This window comes from Periplaneta americana, chromosome 14 (genome assembly GCF_040183065.1).
Source record: "Periplaneta americana isolate PAMFEO1 chromosome 14, P.americana_PAMFEO1_priV1, whole genome shotgun sequence".
Classification (NCBI taxonomy): domain Eukaryota; kingdom Metazoa; phylum Arthropoda; class Insecta; order Blattodea; family Blattidae; genus Periplaneta; species Periplaneta americana.
This window is the reverse complement of record NC_091130.1, coordinates 57,582,795-57,609,855: the sequence shown is the minus strand read 5'-3', so window position 1 is coordinate 57,609,855 and position 27,061 is coordinate 57,582,795. Positions and strand designations below refer to the sequence as shown.

General features: G+C 35.7%; 1 protein-coding gene across 1 annotated transcript; it reads left to right on the top strand.

Moving 5' to 3' along the window:
* Positions 1–528: 528 nt before the first annotated feature.
* Positions 529–24,465, top strand: LOC138713000 (glutamate receptor ionotropic, delta-2-like). Its single transcript, XM_069844682.1, has 7 exons — positions 529–619; positions 4,618–5,062; positions 7,330–7,505; positions 12,185–12,407; positions 13,624–13,835; positions 20,324–20,610; positions 24,181–24,465. Exons 1-7 carry the CDS (start codon positions 529–531, stop codon positions 24,361–24,363), a joined length of 1,617 nt encoding a protein of 538 aa, XP_069700783.1. The 3' UTR covers positions 24,364–24,465.
* The last annotated feature ends 2,596 nt before the right edge of the window (positions 24,466–27,061 follow it).

The window sequence follows — 27,061 nt, the reverse complement described above, 5'->3', positions numbered from 1 at the left end:
TTCCTCTCTCAAGGAGAGTCAAAGTTTCACAACCATAAATAACAACCGGTAATATAATTGTTTATAAATTCTTTCAGATTTTTTGACAGCAGACTAGATGACAAAAGCTTCTCAACTGAATAATAACAGGCATTTCCCATATTTATTCTGCGTATTTGTTATTATCATTAGTATTATTATTATTATTATTATCTCTTTATGGGCTGTCGCGTGACTATTATTATTATTATTATTATTATTATTATTACTACTACTACTACTATTATTATTAAAACTATACTCTTCATCTATATAGGTTTCGAAGAATATGCATGGGATCAATTTCTTCTGGGCCCAATGGACGCTGGCTGCTTGGCTTTTGTTATCCAAACAAGCGATGTGAGGTTCATGGTGAAGACGTTTGCCAGATTAGCCCATTCTCCTGAGTCCGTTTACAGGGCCAATAGGAGGTTTCTATATCTTCCTTCAAAAGAAATTCCAGAACATATTTTCGAATCTATAATAAGCGAATTGTACGTGACAAGAGAGATGGACTTCATGCCAGATATGGTGATTGCAAAAGTGATGAACAGTAATCATGTAATGTCAAATAACACTGAGAATGGATTGCTGACAGCAGGTGAGTGTTAAATCATTACATCATCCACAACATTGAGGGTTAACACTGGCTCATTACGAGAGTATAAATAATTACTCATATGATACGTAAATTATACTAGAATAAATAATAATAAAAATAGTAAAAATATTGTTTCACACTTCATATACAAGGTGAATATGAACTATAGAAACAAGATTCCAAGAAGTGAATTCTGGCAGGAAAAGGAACAAAAAAATAAGTTCACGTGAGTCTGGAATACAGCATAATTACATTACATTACATTGCACAATAACTTACCTGTGATTGAGATTCTGGATGTTATGTATATCTATTATCAGGCAGTATATATCACTTGACGATATCTGTCAGACAAAGAACAATTATTGTTTATATGCATCTGAAATCTGATTAATGAAATTTGTTACTAGTCAGCGTTATATGAAATGAAGGGGGAGAGGAACTGGCTACCCTACCCCATTATCTCCTGGCTTACTTGCCTCCTGAGTGATGCCTTATGTTATTTATGAGGTTCCAATCTGTTTTCAGACAGTTAACTAACCAATAACATTGCACACCACTAGCCATTTAATTTCTGACGACTATAGAATGACATCTCAACATTTTCCTCGGCAGATAGATCTGACTAAGAGGTCCTTTTGCATGGTCCGCCTGGTCACCGGACTTAAACCCAGTTGATTTTGAGCTGTGGGGGCACCAGAAAAGTATAGTGTATGCTGTACTGCTGTAATAGTTCCTGATGTACACACACTTGAACAACGTTTCAGTGCAGCCTGTGACGCTATTCGGATACAGGTTGGAACATTAATAAATTAAATGACTATTATCGTGCAATTGAATGAAATATAATTATGCTGTATTCCGAACTCACACTGCATTTCCGAACATATGCTCATATCAACTTTTTTGTTATTTTTTTCTGTCAGGAATCGCTTTCTGAAATTTGTCCCTATAATTCATATTAACCATGCAAAAAAAAAAAAAAAAAAACGTTTGTATGAAAGGAAATTTCACACACACTTAACCACGGTTTCGTTAAGTTAGGCATCCCCAAGTAATTGAGGGGAATATCAAATTGTGTGGTGGAGTGTTGATATTGGGTTAATTGGAATTTCTACACTTGGATACAAACTCAACCGGAATATCACAAATTCATAGTATCTGCAACATATGGTCAGTAGTATGTACATGGACACAGATATTATTCTCGCCTCTAACAACGAAGGTACAGTTGAAGGGTTCAGAGCCATAGTGGGCCAAGCACTATTTATTAAAAACGGAGAAAGCATGGGTTAAAATTAAGTGAATATCATAGTTTAATGAAGATTGACATATTATTTAGTTTTAATGTGTATACTTTATATTACTTGCTATATGTTTCCATTGAATTATGGTAATAACTTCATTTAACACTTGTTTCCTATGATTTTAGTAAATGGCGCTTGGCCCACGATGGTTCTGAACCCTTCAATTAATGTTCGAAATATTACTTATTTTTTCAAAATTGTATTAATTATAACAATGAAAGTAGTCCAAAGAAATCTTTCTGAATGATAAACCACTACTGCTTCAAGCCACCGGCGTGGCTCAGTCGTTTAAGGCGCTTGCCTCCCGATCTGAAGTTGCGTTCGGGCGCGGGTTCGATCCCCGCTTGGGCTGATTACCTGGTTGAGTTTTTTCCGAGGTTTTCCTCAACCATAATGTGCATAAAAGGTAATCTATGGCGAATCATCGGCCTCATCTCGCTATCACCAATCTCATCGACGCTAAATAACCTCGTAGTTGATACAGCGTCGTTAAATAACCAACTAAAAAACTACTGCTTCTTTTCATTTACCGTAATGTCTTAACTTTGTATACAATCTATTACCTCGGACAGTAAATAACATTGAATTGTGGGATCAGCATTACATTCAAGCCTGCAGAAGTACGCTCTCTTTGTCGTCACAACAAGTGAACAAGTGCAATTTTCGGATTCACAATTTCATAACTAAATAACCTTGAGAAATAAACTTTTGAAGAAGTGTCTTTGAAGCCACTTTCTCTCCATTTAATCTTAACTTTGTACACAATCTATTACTTCGGACAGTAAATGACATTGGGTTGTGAGATCAGAATTACATTCAAGCCTGCAGAATACGCTCCCTTTGCCTTCCTAACAAGTGCAATTTTCGGATTCACAATTTCATAACTTGACAAATAAACTTTTGAAGAAGTGTTTTTGAAGCCACTTTCTCTCCATATAAGATTGACGATTGTTATTCTTCTTAAAGTATCAAAGTTGGATTTAATTAACACAAGCTTACATGTTTTCTTTTATTTTTCTCCTTTTTTCCAAGAATAAAAAATGCCAATTGTTGTGGAACATAATTCTTAATCTCATATTCAGGTTTCATCGTACAGCAACAAGAACAGTGTTTTTCGGCAGGTGAAATAAGTAACGAAAGTTAACTGGACAGTCGGCAAACCTTAGCTTACGCCTCAAACCCAGAATCTTAACATCACTGTGTTACCGTTCCAGAAAATATTATTAGTAAAAAAAAAATGAGCAATCAAGATGAATCACTAGTATTTCTTTCTTGAAGAGATTCCCATTCATAAAAAGAATACTGAAGATCATTAGCCAAAAACAAGCAGTGATACTAAAAAACCAGACTTTCTTCGGGCTGCTGCTGCCACTGCTATTATTATTATTGTTATTATTATTATTATTATTATTATTATTATTATTATTATTATTATTATTATTATTATTATTATTATTATTATTTACAATGACAGAGTCCTTTAATTGACTCTACGAGCGTGGCTAATAGATGTCGCTAGTATCGAGAAGAATAGATTACTTAGTCCGTCAGAGAGTATCCAGAGTGCACCACAGACGTTGGATCTACGTTGCAGTCGTAATTAATGATAATGATGATGGAGAACTGTTGGGATATCACAGGGGAACCGGAATACTCTGAGGAAAACCCTGTATTGACTGGACTATGGATTTATAAATTCAGGATGGATCTACCGGGATTCGAACCCGGGCCCCCCTCTGCCATTCTTATTAAATGTTTCCTTTGAAATGAATTTTATTTAACTTGACTAATGTGTATTTTCTATTCTGGTTACGAAATTAAAATTTTGTACTCATCTTGTGTAAAAGTAAGCCAAGAATATATAATAGGCCCTAATTCCTTGCAAGAAAACTGCAGAAACTGAAAAATAATTTATTACAACATTTCTTCGAGTAGTTTAGGAATGTAAAATAGTATATTACGATACAAGGTTGGAAAGCGCTTTTTACAAAATTGAGGAAAAATTTGTAATTCACTTCACAAACGTGTAATGTAGGCCTATATCATTTTTTGCACGATCATATTTTTAAAATTGCAAATACAATATATTTTGCATTGACAATTTAAAGCAATATTATTCCAAAGCCTTCGCAAAACTGCACTGTAATGGTAACTATGTAACAATGAGTGCACTGTAATGGGTCTATTTCAGTATAGTTTTATGTTATGTAGAAATTGAAGACATTATTACAAAAACAGCTCTAGTCATTTTTAAGCTGCGGTTTTGTTTACGGCGATCATCGCCGGACGCACATGTTGGCGATTGTCGCCTGAGTTGCTAGCAGTTGAAATGAATGCGCACGGTTTATTTACAGCGATGATCACCAACGTAGATTGTTGGACGCGACGCAGATCACTGGAGGTTGCTTCTGAAGCAAATTCAGAACGCACATCGCCGCATACATGTTCAATAATCGATATTTAGAAGAATGCCATGTAGAAAAAATGAATTGAGCTATGGCAGAAAAACAAATGAGAATTGACAGCGATGTACGCTGATAAAGACACCACTTCCTGACAATCATCGCCAGCGTTTATAATCGCCGGCGATGTGCGTCTGTCGATGATCGCCGTAAACAAAAAGTAGCTAGCAATAACTGTAAATAGAGCAAAAAACACGATCGTGCAAAACATAGACTATAATATTTTCAGGAAACAGGGCCGTGGGAAGAGACCTGAAGATCGAGCTGATCACACATAGTTTCAGAGGACCGAATCCTTCAGAGAGGATTTCGCTGGACACGTGGATTTCACAGGAAGGGTTCTTGAATAATGCGGATTTGTACCCTGACAAGGTGACGGACCTCATGGGCAAGCAAATCAGCCTCACCGCCATTTACTATCCCCCGCTGTCTGTGGTGGACGAAGATGTAGACCCACCTATCTACGACGGTCTGGAATTCAAAATCATGCACGAATGGTCGAAAAAGCATAACATCACATGGCGTGTGGTGTACGCGCCGGACGATTGGTGGGGCGTCATCTGGGAGAATGGCAGCGGCGTCGGACTCTGTGGTCACGTGTCCATGGACAAGGCAGACGTCGGGTTTGGAGCAATCTACCTCTGGGAAAATGAACATCGCTTTACGGATTACAGGTTAGTACCTAGAACGTAGTTAACCTTGGTGGTTGTTACCAGAGGGTTTATAGTTGCGTCGCTGTTATTTCCGGCGTGACTCCTCTCATTTCTTACGCCTTAGGAAGTGAAGCCTCTATAAAGTCTAGGCGAGTAGTATCGTTCGCCTTTTTGTTCTTTCGTTGCCGAGCTACCAAACGAGAGATCTATTTGTCGCACCGTTAAACATTATCCTGTCGTAGCTCCTATGATAATAAATAAAACACACTGTAATTGAGAAAATAATTGAGCGGCAAATAACGTCCTCGTGTGCTTTCTGCGAACGCCAACGAAAGAGCCAAAATGTCGGGCGATAATATTAAGTATTTGAGCCGTTCACAAGTGGTGTAATTCAAAATTGGGTAATGAGGTTTAAAGTAAAAATTCTGTAAAATACAGCGCAAGGTAGCAATTTATATGTCCTCCGTGCTATCCACTGACTACTAATAGTTTAAATAAATTGAATATTAATTGCTACTTTGCGCTGTATTTTACAGAATATTTACTTTAACCCTCATTACCCATTTTTAACTTACACCACTTCTGCTCTCAAAGCTCATTTATCGAGCCTTAGGAAGTGTATAACGTTATCAGCAGCGAATGACAAGACGCACACGTTTAAATGGAGCCGACCAGCAACGTGATTGACTGCCGGAAGTAAGAGCGACGTCACTATAACTCTTTTAATTCAAGGTGATCGCTATTTCGAGTCAGATTTTTCCTCGCGTGTAAATTGAAAAAAAAAAATTCTCTGCATGAATAATTGCAGTTGAGTGCGATTTGCAATTCTCAGTTGATTAGATGTGTCGTGCTCCTGTTTTAAACATCTGTCCATTTATTGTTCATGAGAGAAAACACCACTCTGTCAGCATTACTACCTGGTAAGCTTAGAACAAAACTCATCAGTTTTACCAAATTTCCAATATTAACCTGATCAGCATTGAAAACCATTTCTGCCAAGCAGTCGCCCTCCGTAGCGTAGTCGGTGTAGTGCTGGCCTTCTGTGCTCGAGGTTGCGGGTTCGATCCCGGCCCAGGTCGATGGCACTTAAGTGAGCTTAAATGCGACAAGCTCATGTCAGTAGATTTACTGGCATGTAAAAGAACTCCTGCGGGACAAAATTCCGGCACACCAGCGACGCTGACATAAATTCTTTAGTTGCGAGCGTCGTTAAATAAACAATTTAAAAATTTTCTGGCAAGCATTTACCTTCTATAAAGACTGCACATTTTAATGCATCTTTGGAACAACAAAATTCATCATGTAAATCATCTTCATTCACGGCAAAATTAAATGTTTGAAATAAAGATTTTATATTATGTAAAAATAAGGGAAGAAAATGATCGAAGAGAAGAAAAATACGGGAGCTGGAAGACTATTGAAAATTACTGCCAAATAGGAAGATCCCGGGAAATAGGAAGGATTTGTAACTTTTAAGGCTGATTCACAATAAACCGGAAACGGAAACGACAACGAGATCGAGAACGGAAATATTGTTAAAATAAATGCATTTAAATGTGGGCATTCACAATAGTTAATTGTGAATGCTCACACTTGAATACATTTATTTTAACATTATTTCCGTTCTCGTTTTCGTTGTAGTTTCCTTTTCCGGTTTATTGTGAACCAGTCTTTATCCTTATTGAAGTTCCTTAGTTTGCCGCTTTGTGGTTGAAGTATATTCGCTCTGTTCCGATAGTAATTATGGGAAAACTGATCATAAGTGTTGCCAATATGACAATTTTAAACAGATATTATGAATACCCATTCTTTACAGAATTTATTACTTTTATAACATCATTCATAACAAATAATGAAACTTGAACTGCGCTAGAAATAATGGGTGAAGAAAGAATAATGATGGAACTCCTTAGAAAGAGAAAAACTAAGTGACTGGGTCCTTGGCTAAGAATAAACTGCCTACTGAAGGATGCAATGGAAGGAATGGTGATCGGGAGAAAAGTTCAGGGCAGGAGAAGATATATTTTAGACAACATTGTATGGATTGTATGCACAGACTAAGAGGAAGGCAATTTAGAAATGTTGTTAGGTTGTTAACTGTGCAAAAAAAAAAGTGAAGTGAAGTGAAATAAGAAATTTGGAACAAAAATGAAAGTGCATGTTTTAATGTATTTTTCGCTTGATCGTTTATGTTTCATAGTTTGATAGTGCATGAATACATGCATATTTTGGGATTTTATAGTGCATGAAATTTTCGTCTCTATTAATAATTATTGTTCTTTTTTTAGCGCTATGTATTTCCGGACGGCTCTTACTACGGTCCTACCGAGACCCAAACTGCTGCCCGGTTGGCTGGTGCCAATACATCCTTTTCAATTCAACATGTGGATCGCTGTTGGCTTATCCGTTTTTGTGTCCACAACAGTCCTGCATATGACTTCTCAAGGCTCCATGAAGCTGTTGGGTTTGTAATCTTGTAATATGAAAATAAGAACAAAATTAACCCATATTTTAAACATTAGTAATTTAATTTACCGACTATTCAAAACTTTGAGCTTATCAGCATTGATAAAATGATAGGATGGCGTGTTGCCATATCCCACGTGCAACAATGTCAGTTAGTGTAAGTACTGAATAAAATTGCTACCTAACCCCTGGTTAAGCATTTTTACGTTGTATCGACCTCGGTTAGGACTTAAATAAGAAGTTAACCACGGTAATCTCTAACCGGCCGTATTCGAGCGGTTAAAGGAGATAACCAGTGATTAGTAAGCCAAGTAAAACAAAATGGCGGCCAGATTCACAGGTGATTATTTCGAAGACGATTATTATTATACAGTACTTGAATTACTTGAATGGAGATGATGGTAAGCGTGAAATTTCTTTAATGGAAAGAGAGAATTCTTACGAAGAATTAGGGGACAGAAAATTTCAGGAGGGATTTTGTTTATCAAAATTTAGTGTCAATTCTGCTGCGACAAATAGGTCATTTAAAATAACACAGAAACAATCATATTTCTCCTATGTATCGGCTGCTTATATTACGATCATATGCAACTGATATTTTCTGTATTTTAAGAGGGAACATTCAAGTATATCTTTCTCTACATCACTGACTGAACGAAGAGGGTTATGGATGGATCTTAGAACAATGCACAGTTCCCTGCTATAAAAGGGGATCCTGGATTATACACACATTCGTACTAATCCTCTTTGTCCTTTTACTTTATGGAGTTGGGTTACTAGGTTATTTTACGACGCTGTATCAACATTTAGGTTATTTAGCGTCGGAATGAAATGAAGGTGATAATGCCTTGTGAAATGAGTCCGGGGTCCAGCACCGAAAGTTACCCAGCATTTGCTCATATTGGGTTGAGGGAAAACCCCGGAAAAAACCTCAACCAGGTAACTTGCCCCGACCGGGATTCGAAAACGGGCCATACTTTATGGATATCCCATCTTTTTCATATATGATATAATATATTTAAATATGGTAATTAAGTCTATCAATACTAAACTCAGTTGGGACATAACCATTTTTGCATTTAATTTTCCATTTTAACAAAGAAATGCAACTCGTAAACATAACAGCGCCCAAAGGCAAACAAATGCAACGCGAAAATATAGGACACGTTCCTTTCGATGTAGAACGGAGTAAGCACAGTCGCTTTTATATGGTAACTATTATTTTTGCATGGAAATGAATGTTTTCCTTTAGTCATTTGGTAGAAATTGTGTATCATCATAGACTTTACCCTGGTTAAGTGAGGTGTCAGCTAACCATGTTTAAGTAATCGGTTATTATGAATGGTGCAAAGAAATTACATTTTAACCGCGGTTCTGTTTAATCGTCGTTTCGCAACCTATGGTTACTGCGTTTTTAACCGAGGTTGATGCACTTTGCCATTAGTGAGGCTACGATTATCGCTGTCATCAACCATCGTAGTTGTTTTGCTAGCCGTCATTAGCTATTTAACACTATTAAATTCTACTATCATCGAAATTCTACTAATCGTTTTCGCCGGATCATGTACCGGTACATTTCTCCTGGATGATTAACATTCACACAACCTCGAGTTGTAGTCACGCGCTCCAATGCGAGTCTCTTGTTTCCTAGATCCACTGTTCTTGTGAACGTACGTATCTAAGAGAGTGCCAGAAGTAAATTTAATTGTGAAAGGTAGGCCTGGTTAGCGCAGTCGGTACATTTCTGGTCTTTTGTGCCCGAGGCTGCGGGTTTGATCCCGGCCCAGGTCGATGGCATTTAAGTGTGCTTAAATGCGACAGGCTCACGTCAGTAGATTTACTGGCTTGTAAAAGAACCCCTGCGGGACAAAATCCCTGCACACCTGCAACGCTGATATAACCTCGACAGTTGCGAGCGTCGTTAAAAAAAATAATTTAATTTCAATGTGAAAGTTTATAAACAAATGTGATGTCCACTAGAAATATGCAATTCGGAGCTTATCGAGTTTTATGGTATTTAAGATATTTTCTATTAGCTACAATTTTGTAAGAATTATAATGGATTTATTAATGATATTTTATTAAATTAAATCACTTTGACAGTGTTAAGAAAATATTATAATATTTCTTGTAATACATAGCCTAATTCACTTCAAAGTTCGATGATGATGTTTAAATGAGACTACTGTAAATTTTATTATCCTAACGAACTGTCGGTGTAATATGATTTAGACCTACATGATTCAATTAATTGTGGTTGTTTCCACAACCTTTGTCGTTTTCTGACACGAATTAAAGACAATAATCGAAGCTTCGTTGTGTTAAAAACTGAAATAGTACTTGAAAGTCAATATAAAACTGATCCTACGGAACTAAACTAAGGAAGGACAATACTCTGACCATCCAGTTTGCTGGTTAATCTCCCAAAGAAAATAGGGGCATGTAATCCAATTGAAGCGGTGAGATCAATAACCATTCAAATCCACTTCTGGTCATTCATTTTTTGCTAATTTGAAATTAAATTTTGGATATTTCCACAAGTGTTACGATTTTAAAAGGTGGTATATTACCTTGTCTTGATCTCTAAAGCAACTAGAAATATTACTTGCAAAAAATAATAATTAGGTAAGAAATAAAAAAAAAGTTTTTGCATTTTTCTCGAAACTAGTGTAAATGGACTTGAATGGTTATTAATCTCACCGTTTCAATTGATACTGTGAGAAATCCACTCCTGCGGAGTAATGGCTCGTGTTCAAATCCTGGTTGGGACAAGTTACCTGGTTGAGGTATTTTCCGGGAGTTTCTCTCAACCTAGTAAGAGCAAAAGCTGGGTAGGTTTCGGCGTTGGACCCTGGACTCATTTCGCTTGATTGTTTTAGTTGGTTATTTTACGACGCTTTTTCAACTGCTATAGTCATCTAGAGTATGAATGAGATGGGGGTGATAATGCCTGCGAAATGAGCCCAGGGTCCAGCGCCGAAAGTTACCCAGGATTTTCTCTTAAAGGGTTGAGAGAAAAACCTGGAAAGAACCTCAACCAAGTAACTTGTCCCAACTAGGATTTGAATCCGGGCCCGTTCGTTTCACGGTCAGGCATGCTAACCGTTACTCCACAGCGGTGAACTCGCTTGAATTATCACTTTCATTTCACTCAAACGCCAGACAACCATTGCAGTTGTTGAAGCGTCATAAAATAAGCTAATTAAAAATACTGTAAGAATAGTGAACAAAGTGACTATAATAATTTTATCCACTTACGTTGACTTTTCATTGTGATCATTCTCTTATTGCTTCATTACTGTCGTATCATAATCCAATATAAACGTACTGTACATGCCTTCTTTATACCAGGGGCCTATTCCATAATTAAACTTCACAACTTCGTAACATTTCATTAATTTTCATTTCTATTTCTGCAAAGTCTACATAACAATAATCGTTGCAACTCCACGTTGTCCATATTGTTGAGCCAATGAAGGTATATGACGAGTAATAATTATTGTTATTTAGATTAAAGAGACAAACTTCTTACTTTTGGTTCTAGAATAGTCCCAATTCTTTTGAAAACATAATCTGCTTGAGTTGGCGCAGGCCCTAATTCGAAAACATTCGACAAACTTCGGTTATGGAAATTTATCCCGTTTTTATGTATCTTTTTGGAGGGGGATGGAGGGGATTCTTTGCCACTTCACTCACTTAATGTTAAATTTTCTCTTTTTATCACATTTCTCTCCTAATTATTTTGAATCCAAATCAAAAAAATAGGCTATTCTGAAAGTAAATAATTTAATCTTAGTGGCAGTGACTTGGTTCTTTGCAAAAAACATCCCATACACTTTTCAGCGTATGACTACATTTTGAGGGTTTAGAATGACAAGGTTCTATCTAGTGCTTAGCAATTATAGGAGAGCATTTTAAAGGTTTCAGTGTTAATAAAATCAATGCGGATAAGAACCTTTTCAAGCTAACTTTATCACGAACAATAATTGAGATATTAACATATAATTTATATGATAGGTAACTGTGAAGTAACAGAATTTAATGAAACAAAAATATCAATTTTGCTAAAAATGTCAGATAAAACCTTTTCATTCTGAGCCCGCGATTTTTCAGAATTATTATAGACTAATAGTGGAACAAAAGTAATGATATGTTTGAATTTTTTTTTTCACTTATTACTTCGCTAACCAGTTTTGAAAAGTGGTAGTGGAGCAGAAGCTGCAATGAAAAGTGCAAATTGCAAAGTGAAAAGTTAGCGAGTTAAATGGTGGAATAGTTCCCTGATGAGTAAAATTATGGAACACTGGATGTAACGTTCCTATTATTAATTTTATAAAGAAACTTGCCTATGTATGTAAAAGTTATGGGAGATGAAAAAAAGAATATTCTGAACAGGTTTTCAAAAAATATTTATCTTATAAAGAATGTGCTAAAAGTGTGTTCTTTTTATGGCACCATGTATGCATACTTCCCCCCTCCCCATTTTTGAATTCGTCAGATCTTAAAAGGTACAAAATCATGTGTCTGAACATTTCAAGACTATTATTTTGTAAAAATTGCTTCAAATTGTACGGTGTGTGTGCATAACAAAGAGAAATGCTTCAGTACCGGTATATCAGTTTATCTCTATGAAGAATAAGGACGCTGAGCTATTCTCTATGATTATTTTATTGTCAGGAACTGGAAGGGGCAAGACCGTAGTGAATATGTACTCCACGTGGACAGAATGCTTATTCCGTACAATGGGGCTACTTGTGCTACAAGTTCCTCCGGACGAACGTGACTTCAGCACTCCTCGCCACGTGCCCATGCGCCATCTTGTCACGTGGCTGATTCTCTTCTACTTCGTGGTCACTACAGGATATTCCGCAGGCTTGGCTGCCGTGCTTACCATGCCTAGGTAGGCCTATATATAAAAGTATCCAATGCTGATGCGTAAATACATGTATCGTATATTAAACTGTGTAATACTGACGGCTAGATATATGTATATAAACTGTTTAAGACTGATAGTTAACTTCAATGAAAACTTGTATTTAGCTATGCATTTCAGTATTTCTTTATTCACTCTATTTACATCTACAGTAGAGCGTCTCGTTTAGCCACAGTGAAAACGTAAACAAAGTGCAGATAACGTGTGTGTGGGGGGGGGGGAGGACGAGCCGTACGATAAACACGTGGGATACATTCATGGCGGAGCATTAATTGAAATTATATTTTCCAAAAACGCACAAAAGGACACAAATTGCATAACGTTATCATATACGTATATTAACAAACAAGCAATTGTGAAACTCGTAAACTCTTCCGTGCCAGGCAATATAATAATTAAATCAAGAGAGGACTTAGGTAAAGTTGTACAATTCTACACCTCTACAGAACCACGTCTCTCACTCCAGAATATTAACAAATTTAAGCATGCAATTTTATTTAATTTCACGAAAACGTAATAGAAAACACAAATATGTATTTAAACTAATATTAACTCTTTGCTAGATATGAGTACCTACTGCTGTTATTGTTTTCGTAATCTTACTAACGATATAAGCAGTATAACGCGAATAAAATGAGAGAAGAAATATTTTTTTTTCTGGAAAAACCATCAAGTTTTGATCCTATGTTGCATGGACATTTTTTTATCCTGTACACCGTCCCCGACGACTGTGAAAAGAACGGTTCTTGTAGCTCTTACACTCTGTATAACCAGTACACTATTATTAAGGTCTATATTATAGCTCAAAATCTTCCATGATATGGTATCCAGGTAGGCCTATATAAAACTTACATTGTAAATATCATACCTTTGTCAAGACTATCTTAAATTTAGACAACGTTTTAATTGCAAGTATGAACGGAATAACCTGGAAATGTTCATAGCATTGATTTATATAATTATTTATCTGTACCAAATTGTTACTGGCTGTAAGCATTAAGTTATCGCGTTAATTAAATTACAGAATTAATAAAATGTTGACGTCTACTTTTTCTCTTAATGAGGCACCTGCAGTTATCTTCTTTGCAGTTTTAAAAGTGAAAGGGCAGTCAAATCTGTTAATATTAAGGTCATTGGTTAATCTAGATCTACCCGCTCTGCTTATTCTGTGGTTTCGTTCCAGATACGAAAAGCCTATTGAAACGGCCACCGAAATGTCAGATCGCAACGTGAAATATGGCGGCATGGATGTGGCTTATGTGTTTTTCTTGCAAGAGTCGTTGGATCCGAAGATGAAGAAACTAGCAAACAATTTCATTGAGGGCACTGAGGAGTACTTAACGAAGAAAGCAACAACAGGAGAGATGGGCTTCGTGATTGAAAGAATGATGAACGGTAGTTGTATAGCACATGCTTGCACAACTCACTCGAGTGAGGGAACAGCTTAAGTCCCCCATCTGCCTCTGTAACGTAATGAAACATTTCCTAATAATTTTCCCTCACTCGGATGAGTTGAGCAAGCGTGCTGTAGTCAGTAGAACATCCCCTTCTCGGCCTGTCCCTCACTATACTCATATCACGTCATGGACGACAGTAATGGGAGACATTACGTCACCGCTCAGTGGCACAACGAGTCACTCTTGCGCGTCCGTGGTGTAGCAAATGCATCCAATTGAAGCGGTGAGATCAATAACCATTCAAGTCCACTTCTGATCATTCATTTTTTGCAAATTTGAAATTAAATTTTGGATATTTCCACAAGTGTTACGACTTTGAAAGTTGGTATACTACTTTGTCTTGATCTCTAAAACAACCAGAAATATTATGTGCAAAAAATAATAATTAGGTAAGAAATAAAAAAGTGCTTTTTACATTTTTCTCGAAACTTGTGTAAATGGTTATTGATCTCACCTTTTCAATTGTGGTTATTCTCTCTGGACTGTCCTATTGCAGCTTAGTTCAAATTCATAATGAGAAATGATTAAATATAATTTTCTCTTAAACATATCTACTACAATAAAAATACGAATATCGAAAAGTACAATATGAAGCTCATTGCAGCAAAGAAGATCGATGACAATGTTTATACTTGATCCACAGAAATTCCAGTAAAGGAAAGTGAAGGATCATGACACGTCACAACTTACACTATAGTAGAGACAGAATACTAACTTCTTATTCCATAATTTTAAGTAGCTCAATATGTATTATATTCAGCGTCTGTGACTAGCGCGCTGGCCTTTCATCAAGGCGGCCCGGATTCGATCCCCGGCCAAGTCGTGATGTAATTTGTGGTTTACAAGGCAGACATTGCCGAGTATTTTCTAGGGGTACTCCCGTCTCCTTTTACAATTCCACCAATATTCTATATCTCCTCCTTATTTCACCTAACATCTACAAAAATTAAAAATAGGGTGGAGTGAAATACTGGGAATAGCACTGGGGATGCTGATACAGGAAGGACTTGGGACTCCGGTTCCTAGGGTATATCAGGTTACTCGTTAGAGATGGGGACTGAGGCAGAAAGGTCCAGCTGTCACCGCTACCCAAGCCATCTGCTGGACTTAATCATAGCATATATAGGGTATATGCAAATTGATGTGAAATAGTTTGGAGACGTATTCTTAATAACAAAACATCGAAAAAATATCATATGAACATGGTCCTGAAAATGCTTAGGTTCACAGTTACACCACTTTATTACTAACAAACAAGCAGTGATACTAAGTAGCTTATTTAAAGAAAAACTTATTATAAAAATTACTCAAAGTAAACTCCTCCTGCGTCGATGCATCCCCTGAGCCTGCGTTCCATTCTTTGGCGCACTCTGTTGAAAACGCCTGGGCTATTTCATATTTGTTCAAATTCATTTAGGATCTTTCATAATGTCAACATTAAGTACAGAAGAGGGGGGGGGGAGCATACACTAATTCAAATGACCCCAGAGATAAAAATCGTTGAATTTAAATCTAGCGATCGGACAGGCCATTGAATGGATGCTCCACGAACAATCCATCTTTACATAAAACGTCGATTCAAATGACGACGAACTCTCAGATTAGTGAGCTGCATCGATATCATGCAGATACCACATTCGGCGGATAACGTTCAGAGGTATGTACACTGGCTTTCAAAGATACCTGACCCTACTAATCGATAGTGATCAATAATTTGTTGGTATATGTGTGGCTTCTCTAGTTATTACTTGTATGAATAGATGGCGAAGACACTAGACAGCGTTTCCGATCGTACATAACTATACTCGCAATATAGAATTCAATATTTCATCCCTCTCCTGATTGTAAAACAACACTGGGTTTAGCAGGAAACCGCTGACATTGTCAATTATAAGAATAATTTATGCTTAATCTACATCATCATTTTCCCCGGCATTTTTAACCGCCCCAATAATAGTGACACCTATTATTAGCTATTTCAACGTACGTTAATTTTTTATATGTTTTCCCCTGGTTAGAAAGTTTGCTTACAAATCATAAAATCGTTAGTAATTACGTGAGGTCACGAAAACAAGGCGCTCTACTTCTATACCTTCAAGCGCATTCGTTGCTTCTAAAGGAGATAAAAGATACAATTTATTTCTGAACGTAAGAGAATTTGAGATAAATTGTAAATAAAAAATCAAAATACTGTAAGAAAATACACGCCAAGGCCTCTTCTTCCATTGCAAATCACATAAAATATATACAATGTCAATAATATTCTTCGTAAGTACCGTCCTATCTCTGAGCTCTGACTGCACTGAAAACCCTGCGTGAGGGTGCTATTTAATTTACAGATACATAAATCAAAGTGTTTATTCATTATAAAAATAATGTCTAAAATACGAGAAGAGCCAATGAAACGGGCGATTTTCAGATTCGTGTCTTTTTTATGTTGTCGGGTATTTTAATTGTTACATTCAGTATAGGGCAGCTAAATTTGTTAAAAATAAAAGAGGAGATGGAAACGATACGATGAAAGAACTTAAATGGGAAACTTTGGAAAACAGACGTAGGAAAACTAGAATAACATTTTTGTATAGAGCACATCTAGGTCAGAAAGCATGGATAGACATAACGGATCGGTTAGAAAAGCCAACGTACTATGGTAGGAACGATCATGATTTTAAAACCAAATGTAGGAAACAGAAAACGGATGTAGGTAAATTCTCATTTTTAAATAGAACTATAAATGATTGGAACCTATCTGCAGCGGTCTTTGAGGGCTGTCCTTCCTTAAGGAGATTCAAGAATAACTTAAAAAGTTGTGCATAAAGTGTAAATTAAAATTCAGGTGACATTTAACATTTAATTTTTTAAGGTGACATGTATTTGTTTAGCCTGACGAGTTAAGGCTGATTCACAATAAACCGGGAATGGAAACTACAACTAGAACGAGAACGGAAATACATTTATTTTGACAATATTTCCTTTCTCGTTCTTGTTATCGTTTCCGTTCTCGTTCTTGTTATCGTTTCCGTTCCCGGTTTATTGTGAACCAGCCTTTACTCCCTTGGTTTGAATTGTAAATTATTTAAAAATAGCGTGTAAGAGGGTCTTAGACTAGAAATGTTTAGCTTAAATGTAGTTCTGTTTATAAGCATGCATAAGGGTGTAAGTATTTGTCTTATTTGAGGTTTTACACTGCAGTGAATAGTTCCGATCAGTGATAATTTATAGTGTAAATGAAATGTGTTCTATAGTGTCAGTGAAATGTGTTATATAATGTCAGTGGAATGTGTCTTAAAGTGTCAGTGAAATGCGTCATAGTGCCACAACAGTGAATGAGATGAGAGTAAAGTGAAAGATTATTATAAGTACCAATGTAAAATTTATGTAGGGCCTATACATATGTAGGTTGTATTGTAAAATTAGGTTCACTTATTAATTAGGTTATTCTATATATTATTATTAATTGTAATTATTGTGTTAAATTGTATTGTGTATTGTATAGATTGTATTGTGTATTGTAATTTTATTGTGTACTAGCCGTACCCGTGCGCTCCGCTGCACCCGTTAGAAATAAATATAAAGTAATTACATAATTAAAATAGGACATTTGATCCAGGGAACATTCGTGTTTGATAGAAGGATAAATCGTTTAATATGTTAATTTAAATTGCATCCAAATAATTAAAATGCGGTCATTTTGGTCCAGAGACACTCATTTGGTGCAATGACAATTCCTTTAACATGTTTCTTAATTTTTATTACATGCAACCATAGTTTAATGAAGATTGACATCATTTAGATTTAATGTGTATATTTTATTTTACTTGTTATAGGTGTCCATTGAATTATGGTAATAACTTAATTTTAACCCTTGTTTTCTACATATTCAGTAAATGGCGCTTGGCCCACTATGGTTCTGAACCCTTCAAATAACTTAAATTATATTATATTATATCATATTATATTATATTATATTATATTATATTATATTATATTATATTATATTATATTATATTATATCATATCATATCATATCATATCATATCATATCATATCATATCATATCATATCATATATCATATCATATCATATCATATCATATCATATCATATCATATCATATCATATCATATCATATCATATCATATCATATATCATATCATATCATATTATATTATATTATATTATATTATATTATATTATATTATATTATATTATATTATATATTATATTATACTATATCAGAAGTTACTGTAATAACATTATAGCATTATGTCCATCTAGAGAAACTACACTTTCCAATGGTGAAATAATAATTAATTATACAAATCGGTTAATTTAGCTTCCGATATTACTTCATACAAACACAGAAACATTCTCTGTAGGCTATCTTTCATAGCTTTCGATTGTTGCTGTCCAAGGCCCCTTATAGACGAAGTCATTTGTTTTTTAATTCATTACACGGCCTTAGATGGCAGTTATTTTAATTTTAAAACTCATTTATCTCATTAAATATCAGTCCTATCAAAATTTTTCAAGGAATAAAACTTATCGCAAGTTATTTTTAAAGAAACCTTTTGTTATGTAACATTTTTCACAAAAATCAATAATAAGCGAGATATTTCGATTTATTTAATTCAGGCCCCCTTATAATTCCCCTTTTAAATAATGTATTTTGAATGTCATATAGCCTAAAATCTAAGTTACAACGAACTTAATTTATATTCCAATTTTTTATCGAAATCCGTTCAGCCATTATCGCGTGAAAAAGTAACAAACATACAGACAGACATACAAAGAAAAATTTCAAAAAAGCGATTTTCGGTTTCAGGGTGGTTAATTATATATGTTAGGACCAATTATTTTTGGAAAATCGAAAATTACCAGAAAAATTTCGGCTACAGATTTATTATTAGTGTAGACTGTTTATACTGTGTATACCACTGCCACCGGGTGCTTGCCCACTCGCAGTGATTGCATTTGTTTATTATGGATCGTTGGATGGGTGAACAAAGTGCTTTTGTTACTAAGACATATTACAAAAATAATGATAGTTTTATTACTGCACAACGGCTATTTCGACGTCATTACAATATCCTTCGCAATGATCCGATACTATCAGCCCATGCAATAAAAATCTGGATTCAGAACTTTAAAGTGCGGTAACTGGTTCTGCGTTAAAGAAGAAATCGCCAGCAACATCAACGCCGTAAGAGTTGCTATGATCCGTAGTCTAAACGTTCTGCCCATCATAATACAATTTCAGTTGCGTTGTCAAACGCCTATATACGAAAAATTCTTCATAAGGACTTACACATGCATCCACACAAAATTCAAGTAGTGCAGAGATTAAAATATGCTGATAAAGTAAACCGCACGACTTTTTGCTAACAATTCTTGGATCTAAATGTTAACGAAGACATTGTCCACAATATGCTGATGAGTGATGAAGCTCATTTTCATCTCTCTGGATACGTTAATAAAGAAGACTTTCGATACTGGTCACCAACTGACCCTTAGGCTATGAAATGCATGAGGAGCCATTACACATTGTCAAAGTCACAGTTTGGTGTGCAATAGCGTCATTTGGAATCATCAGTTCTTATTTCTTTGAGGACGATAAATAATGGGACATCTGTTACTGTAACATCACAGCGATATGTCCGAATAATTCAAGAATGTTTGTCTCCACAAATTGCCAACAATCTTCTCATCAATAGAGACACGTGGTTTCAACGGGATGGTGCAACCAGTCACACGGCTAGACTTAGACTTGAAGAATGTGTGCAACGATGGGTCCCACCTGCGAGATGTAGTGTTCAGAAAATAAGAATTTCATGAGATATAGGTAAATGCTATTGTGTATACTTTAAATGTAAGAGAATACGAACAAAAGACGGGATTGTTCCTCTTGAAGGCGAGACAGATTAGAACTTCAGCTGTTGAAGTTTGTGATGCGAACTGAAGAAGGTATAATGGTATCTACTCAATTATACACTTTTATGCCTGTTTTAGGTTAGGATATATTATATAATGTGTTTTATTTGTGCCATTTTTATTTTAATATGTGTTATTTTGGAGAGTGGTTGAATCAAATCATAGGTGGGGGGGGGGGTGAAACCTACAAAGTAGGACTTGTTTTACGTACACAGCACGTACGGTCAGAAGATCCATGCATTGAATTTAAGAGTAAATTCTGATAATATAGTACATCTGTATTTATAATAATGCTCAATAAATCCATCTATCTACTTCAAATGTAAAGTGAAAGTTTCGTTTCAAAGTAATCAGTACAATAATTGTTAAAGTTTTAAAATCGCCCGCTTCATTGGCTCACCTTGTATTATAAACCTTGAAAAATTGCACGTAATGAAGAATGTATGTAGTACGTAGTATAATCTGTATGAAACGTAAGCTTAATTTCCTGCCTCAGGTCACTTCTTCCTGCCTTCCTTCGTCAACGAGGACACGATGCCATATCTGAGGGTCATGAAGGAAGACTACGTGTACGGTAACTGCGTCTTCATGCTGCGTAAAGGATCGCCTTACAGGGGCATAATCAATTCCATCGTGTACAAGGTGCGAGACACTGGCCTGGTTCTGTTCTGGGAGGACATGACAGTGAGGAAGTACATGTCCACGCGGCGACAGCTCTCCGTCATCAACAGTCGCAAGGATGTGGACCCGGGCCCCACTCAGCTGCTCATTCGTCACGTCACGGTTAGCGCCATCTTCTTTATCCATTTTTCATCTTTACCTCCTCCTTTTCTTCCCTGCGCGTCTTTATGTTCTTTTCCTCTTCTTTCTATTTATGCTCTTTATTTTTTTCTCGCTGCTTCTCCACATATTCATTCCTTCAATTTTGAATTTTAATATATGTTTACTGGATCGTTTATAATGTACAGATCTCAAATTTTAACTCTGCCGGTGGGCGACGTCATAGTTTGCAGTAGAGAGGAGAAAGGAAAGCAATGGTTGTACTAGTCTGTAAAAAAAAAAGTTCGCCCAAATGCTTAACCCTGAGTATCTAAGTATTTTTACAATTATTTTAATATGATATGATATATGATATATTTCGTCACAGCACTTCTTTACATGTAATGGTGTACCTCACATTTCTGTATCCGATGCCACCATTAACACATTACAGTAACACATTATCTGCAATACACGTCTACACAAATACTCCCAATTACACAATGTACCTTTTTTATTACTTGTTCAATCTCCCTTTCAGTATTTCTCCTACATTTCATTTGCTATTCTCTTTTTGTTCATTAATCCTAATATATCCAATATTATATACGTCTTTCAAACCCCCTTTTTCCTCTAACTACTATTCACTAAAATCTCAATTTCACTTTTTCTCTATAAATTATCATATTGAATTATTTGTCCTATTTGTTCTTTGACCTTTTCTCCTATATTTCTCTTATATTCATTTACTGTTCCAATGTTCAAAAGTTAGTACTAATTTTATGCTGTCACTTGTTCACTTCTCTTAACCCTTTTTCACTATTTTCACTCATTCCTATTTGCGCTCACTTTTACTTTCTCACTAATCCATTTATACCTAATCCTTTCTCATTATTCTCACTTTCTATAAATACTTATATTTATCTCTACACATCAGCTTATACAATTTCCCTCTCCCCTATACTTCTCTATCATTTACAATTTCACTTTACTTGCACTTTTTGATCACATCCCCACATTTTTTAATAATATCTAATACCTCTGTCATATCCTCAGCTGTCGCAGGTTCTGACCTTTCTTTACTGTTCGTCTCTGTCTTTCTTTCTATTTATTTCTTCTTCTATTCCTCTTTTATCCCCCCCCATGCTTTCACTTTCATATCCTAGATTTCCACTTACACTCGCACCCTTAATCTTTTCACTACTTTCTTCCCTATCACTTCCTGACTCTTGGTTTCCCTTTTTATCTCCACTCGCCTTTTTTCTAGCGCCCGTGTTCCTTGTTCCGTTATTGTCAGCATTCCTTCTGGAGTGCGCTAACCTTACCGCCATCGTATGGAGACCAGGAATCCGCTTACGCTGCATGATCATGTTCCTCTTTAATTATTTTAATATTAACTGTATAAGAGCTCAATGTTACGAAGCATTATTATGGTTTTCGCAATATGAAAATTACTCATTGTAGGCCTACTAAATAAATAAATTGCAGTGAAGCATACCTGCACTCCTCCTTTCGTGGCTGAAGTCTTAATTGTTCGGATTTTCAAATGTTTTGTAAAATTTTATCATGATGTTTAAAAAAAACTACCTAAATATATGTTATACAAAAAAATTGACTTAATTCTATATTACGACTGCTCGGTATGAAAATTTACGATATGAAAGAGACGACTTAACACGTATTGTAAATAGAGCAGTCAGCATGAGTACCTGCATACATCAGCTAAAGTAGTGGGAGATGCTAAGCTCTCAGAGAGACTGTTTCCCGTCGCTGACTTACTAGAAATTGTAATAATATATACACGAATATGGGTATATAAATAAAATCGTCTCCACTGCATATAATATAATTATGATTTTCAAGTCAATATACAGAGTGTCTCAGGAGGAATGTAAAGTACTTCAGGATAATGTAGTTTGGGTTAATCTACACCGATTTAATCTGATATACCGATTTCCGAAGTTAATGGTTGGGAAGAAGTTAAGAGGAGAAATACTGAACGTCTGTGGCTCCGTGTGCTATACTTGACTGTTACGCCAGATCTCTTTCACACGGCAGCACCCAAGCACCGCAATGCCAGCGGAAGACACAACTGAATACACGTTCACTTGACATTTAATTCTTGTATTCACGTAGTGAATATGCAGACATGCTCTTTGTTTATGGCTTTTGTGATGGCAATGTATTGGGTGCTGTTGAGGAATACAGACGACGTTTTCCCAATCGAAAGATTCCAGCTAGCTGTGTGTTTTCCCGTGTTTACCGGATGTTATCTGAAACTGGAAAGTTACAAATTGTTTCATTCAGGTCGGAAAGAGAATCGGTACCTGGTATGAATTTACAATTCATGGAATCCATAAGAAAGACAGCCTTGGTAATTTATCTTGTGTAATTATTATATTTTCTTACTGAGTTTCTACTTAATTATGAAATAAACTTATTTGAACTACACAAGATGCAGCATTTTCAATAATGTATCATATTATATTCTAAAACGACGAAATACGTCTATTATGCCTCTCTTTATTTAAAAGTTCGCCCAACAAAAACTTCCCAACAGTTACATTTCCCACATAGATACATGAAGTTATATTGATGTAGGTTAACCAAAACTACTTTATTCTGAATTATTTTACATTACTCCTGAGACTCCCTGCATTTAAAACTCATATCATTAATTGTAAACATTGTGTACTTTAATACATTTTCTAATACTAAAATATACAGAATGTGAAAAATTACTTTTAAGCAAATTTTGAAGTAATAGATAGGACCAAAAGAGACACTAAGGTAGGAAATCTTCTGTCAAAAATTCCTAAATACTGCGCTATGCGTAAGTTCCACAAGAGATGGACGTCTTTAATACAGTATCATTGAAAGTATGCTGTTTGATGTGATGGTATACGATAGGTTGTTACAAAACTTAAAACAACGCATTCTGCATAAGAATGTTTACTTTTTGAGTACCAAAATGTACAAAAAGATTTCCACAGTTCACCTTGAAACTGAAGAAAACTAATACATCTGCAAAAAAGAGTTTCTCGTGTTCCCTAGAAAATTTCAAGGAAGTTTCTGATGGTTTGGGAAGCCTCAACAGTGACCGGTAAAATTCTTCAGACTGCAATGGCTTCCAGTCAATAAATTCTCGTGTATTTCCAAACAATGAAGGCCAGATGTGATAAGTCTGGAGACCTTTGAGGCAAAGAAACAGGTTGTCTTCAGATTCATTTTCTGTCAAGCATTTGTTCCAAAGGTTGTCCAGAGTCGTCTCCTTCATATGGCAAATTTTCATACTGCGCAGTCGTAATTGTAGTATAGAATAAAGTCAATTTTTTGTATAACGTATATTTACGTAATTTTTTTTAAACATCCTGATCCAATTTTACAAAATATTTGAAAATCCGAACAACTAAGACTCTTCAGTCAAAGTCGACTGGATTGTGTATGTACGCAAACACATGCCAGAAAATGTAACAAGGCTATTATCAGTGTAAAATATTCAGTTTTCTTTCGCAAGGCGTTTACAGTTTTTTAGATCTAATTGTACGTTAGTGAAATTTTCAATATAGTTTCAGAATATTTGTTTCTTTTTAGGGCTCTTTCTACTTGTTGGGATATGGACTAGCACTATCGTTTTTAGTTTTCATCATAGAACTACTTACACACAACTGTCGACTTGATAAGTTAAAAGGAGTGTTAAAGAAGAGGACTTCAAAAAATATTAACATGAAGCATTCAGTTATGGAAAAAGAAAGGGGAGGGGAAGACGACATTTAAAAAATAGTGATGCTATCTTACACTGTAAAATGTTGTAGATGTATTTGTATCAGCTTAAAGTACTAGCAATTTATTGTAGGAGTAATTTATATGTTTAGACTATTGAAGTGTATACTTGCTTATTGCATTTGCTGTATGAATTAAATGCAAGCTAAGAATAAAAAAAATTATAAAATTGTTACTGTATTTTACCAGGTTTTACACAAACTTTCAACTAAGGAACTACAGGGACATCATTTCATTTTTACTTCAATTTTTATTGTACCCGAGTTTTTGAATGTACTTCACTCCCACCCCTTCTGCTAATGAAGTTCAACCGTCCTCCACACAGATCCAAGACTGCATATACAGTCATAGTAGCCTTACGGTCCTTGTAAACAGTACGTTCCAGAAATATGTTCGCGTTTTCCAGTGACGAAAGAGTTTTCAATATTGAATCATTTTCGCACAGGTACTGTCATCCATTTGCCTACGTTATATCCCGGTTTCCCCCACCAGCTTTTATTCGCCAGCTAGTGGCTGGGCTGTCTTAGCTCCTTTCTCAGAACATTAATTTCTGTTAGGAATTGGACGTCTACGTAATATTATACAACTGTTTAAAATAACTTAAATAAAAGGACCTCGTTAAGTATTTAACTGTCTCGTGATTTCCTCCCTTTCTACGACATAACCACTTGGACGAACAGTAGATAGTATGTCTGAGTAGTTTTATCTTTTCGGATCGGGCAGAAGTGAAGATTGAATTTACAGTACGTAAGGTACTCTTTTATAGAGTAGGTAAGGAATTATTTCAACATGAGTTACTAGTACGAAGAACGATACTGGTAATTGGGATTAGGTACAATAGTCTATAGTGCGATAATATGCGCATTAGAACTGAAGCCTGTATCGAAATGAACGGCCACCATTTTAAAAAATGTGTTTAAATATCCATATTATGATTATTTTTCAATGTAACTTCATTCTCTATATTGCACGCTAATGTGCTCTAGATAGTATAATATACACTGCATAATGAATACGTCCACATGTACAGCTCAGTTCGTGAGTAAAAACACTCATTGTTAATACTGTACTGTATTTTTATTAAACAAAAACCTAATGAAAATGATCAAACTCAAAAGCGCAATATTTCCTAGTTTACGTAAATGGATGAACCACTTTTCTTCCCTCCTATACCTAGTAAAGTGATTTGTTTTATATTACGCCAGTATCCTCGAACTCCAGTCGTGGAACGGGGTAGTAACGGCGTTGATCCAGAGGTATAGGCAAGTTAATATTAAAAATGTTAGTAAAAATAAAATGATGTCCCTGTATAAGACAAGATTATTTGTGTTTCTCAATTTCGCTTTATAGCAGGTCTATTTACCACGTGTTTATAGAGGTCTACAAATTCTCTTTCAAGCTAACCTCTCAATACTTAGGATTAATCTACTTCGATGTTAGTGCTAGAGAGCGTGAACGTGAGAGTGAGAGACACTGAACGTGTGTGTGAGAGAGAGAGTTTGAGAGTATTTTGTAAACAGAAGAAACACTTTCAGTTCCATAAGCCATGTGAGAGTGAAAATCAAAGTGTAAGAGTGGAAGCGAAAGTATATGCGTGAGAGTTGGAGCGAAAGTGTGAGAATGGGAGTGAAATTGTGTTAGTGGGAATGAAAGTGTGTTATAAGAGAGTAGGAGTGAAAGTGTGTGTTGTGAGAGTGGGAGTGAAAGTGTGTGTTGTGAGAGTGGGCGTGAAAGTGTGGTGTAGAGTGTTACAGAGAAAGTGAAAGTGTGGTGTGTAAGAAAGTGAAAGTGTGGGATGAGAATGAAAGTGGTGTAGAGAGAGAGAGAGAGAGAGAGAGAGAGATTGAAAGTGTAGTGTGTAAGAGAAACAAAGTGTGGTGTGGAAACTGCATTTGCTAATCTGTCTCGTCCTTTGTATTAAAATCTTCGCTTTCGAAAATTATCCTCGCCCGTCTTTGTAAGAAATCACGTTCAAATAACAAGTCCATCATTTTCCTCATCGTGATGAAAATTGTTAATGCAGAATTATTTAAATTACTAAATACTGACAAATTAACTTAAGTGTAGTTTAATGAGAGCTTAAAGACCAATTTGTATTGGTGAACTGCATTGTCCCTTTAAGTGTCAAAAACATTGTAAGCGACAGTTGAAATAAGCTTGGTGAAATCGACCTTTACTCTTTAAAGATTTACGAATTCTGGGAAATTTAAGTGTTTTATCCCGATACACAAAAATTCAAACAAGATTAACAAAGCATGAACGTATTTATTTTCTTAAAATTAGTGTTCACATGTTACAGGAAAACATAGGACAGTTTTTCTGCAGTTCACACTGCGTTGCCACACTGAAGAAAACTTCACATTTCCTCTTGTTCCAATCTTGTTCCACACAACGAGTTTTTCCACATTCCTGTGTTAATGCACATGGCGATACGAGCTGCCAACTTTCTGATATGCCATCACCTGGCTATCGAGGAACAAGGAACTTCGTACTTTTCCTGAAATATCATCAGATTAGTGATGTTACATTCAAATTACAACAGTTTTTGACCATAGAGTCAAATGTAGAAAAAGTTTTCCCCTTTTTTACCTTTAACATTTAAGGCAATATATCAAAACTTTCAGTACATAATTTAAAGAATAGAAAGGTTATAATGAACAGAAAAAAAATTATAGTTGCATTGGCTATTATA

What these genes read in the sequence shown, in the direction of transcription:
- LOC138713000 (XM_069844682.1), top strand. Translation starts at nt 529, where the DNA reads ATGGACTTCATGCCAGATATGGTGATTGCAAAAGTGATGAACAGTAAT. An exon ending in CATCGCTTTACGGATTACAG is followed by an intron (nt 5,063 to 7,329) that starts GTTAGTACCTAG and finishes TTCTTTTTTTAG; the next exon opens with CGCTATGTATTTCCGGACGG. An exon ending in AGGCTCCATGAAGCTGTTGG is followed by an intron (nt 7,506 to 12,184) that starts GTTTGTAATCTT and finishes TTTTATTGTCAG; the next exon opens with GAACTGGAAGGGGCAAGACC.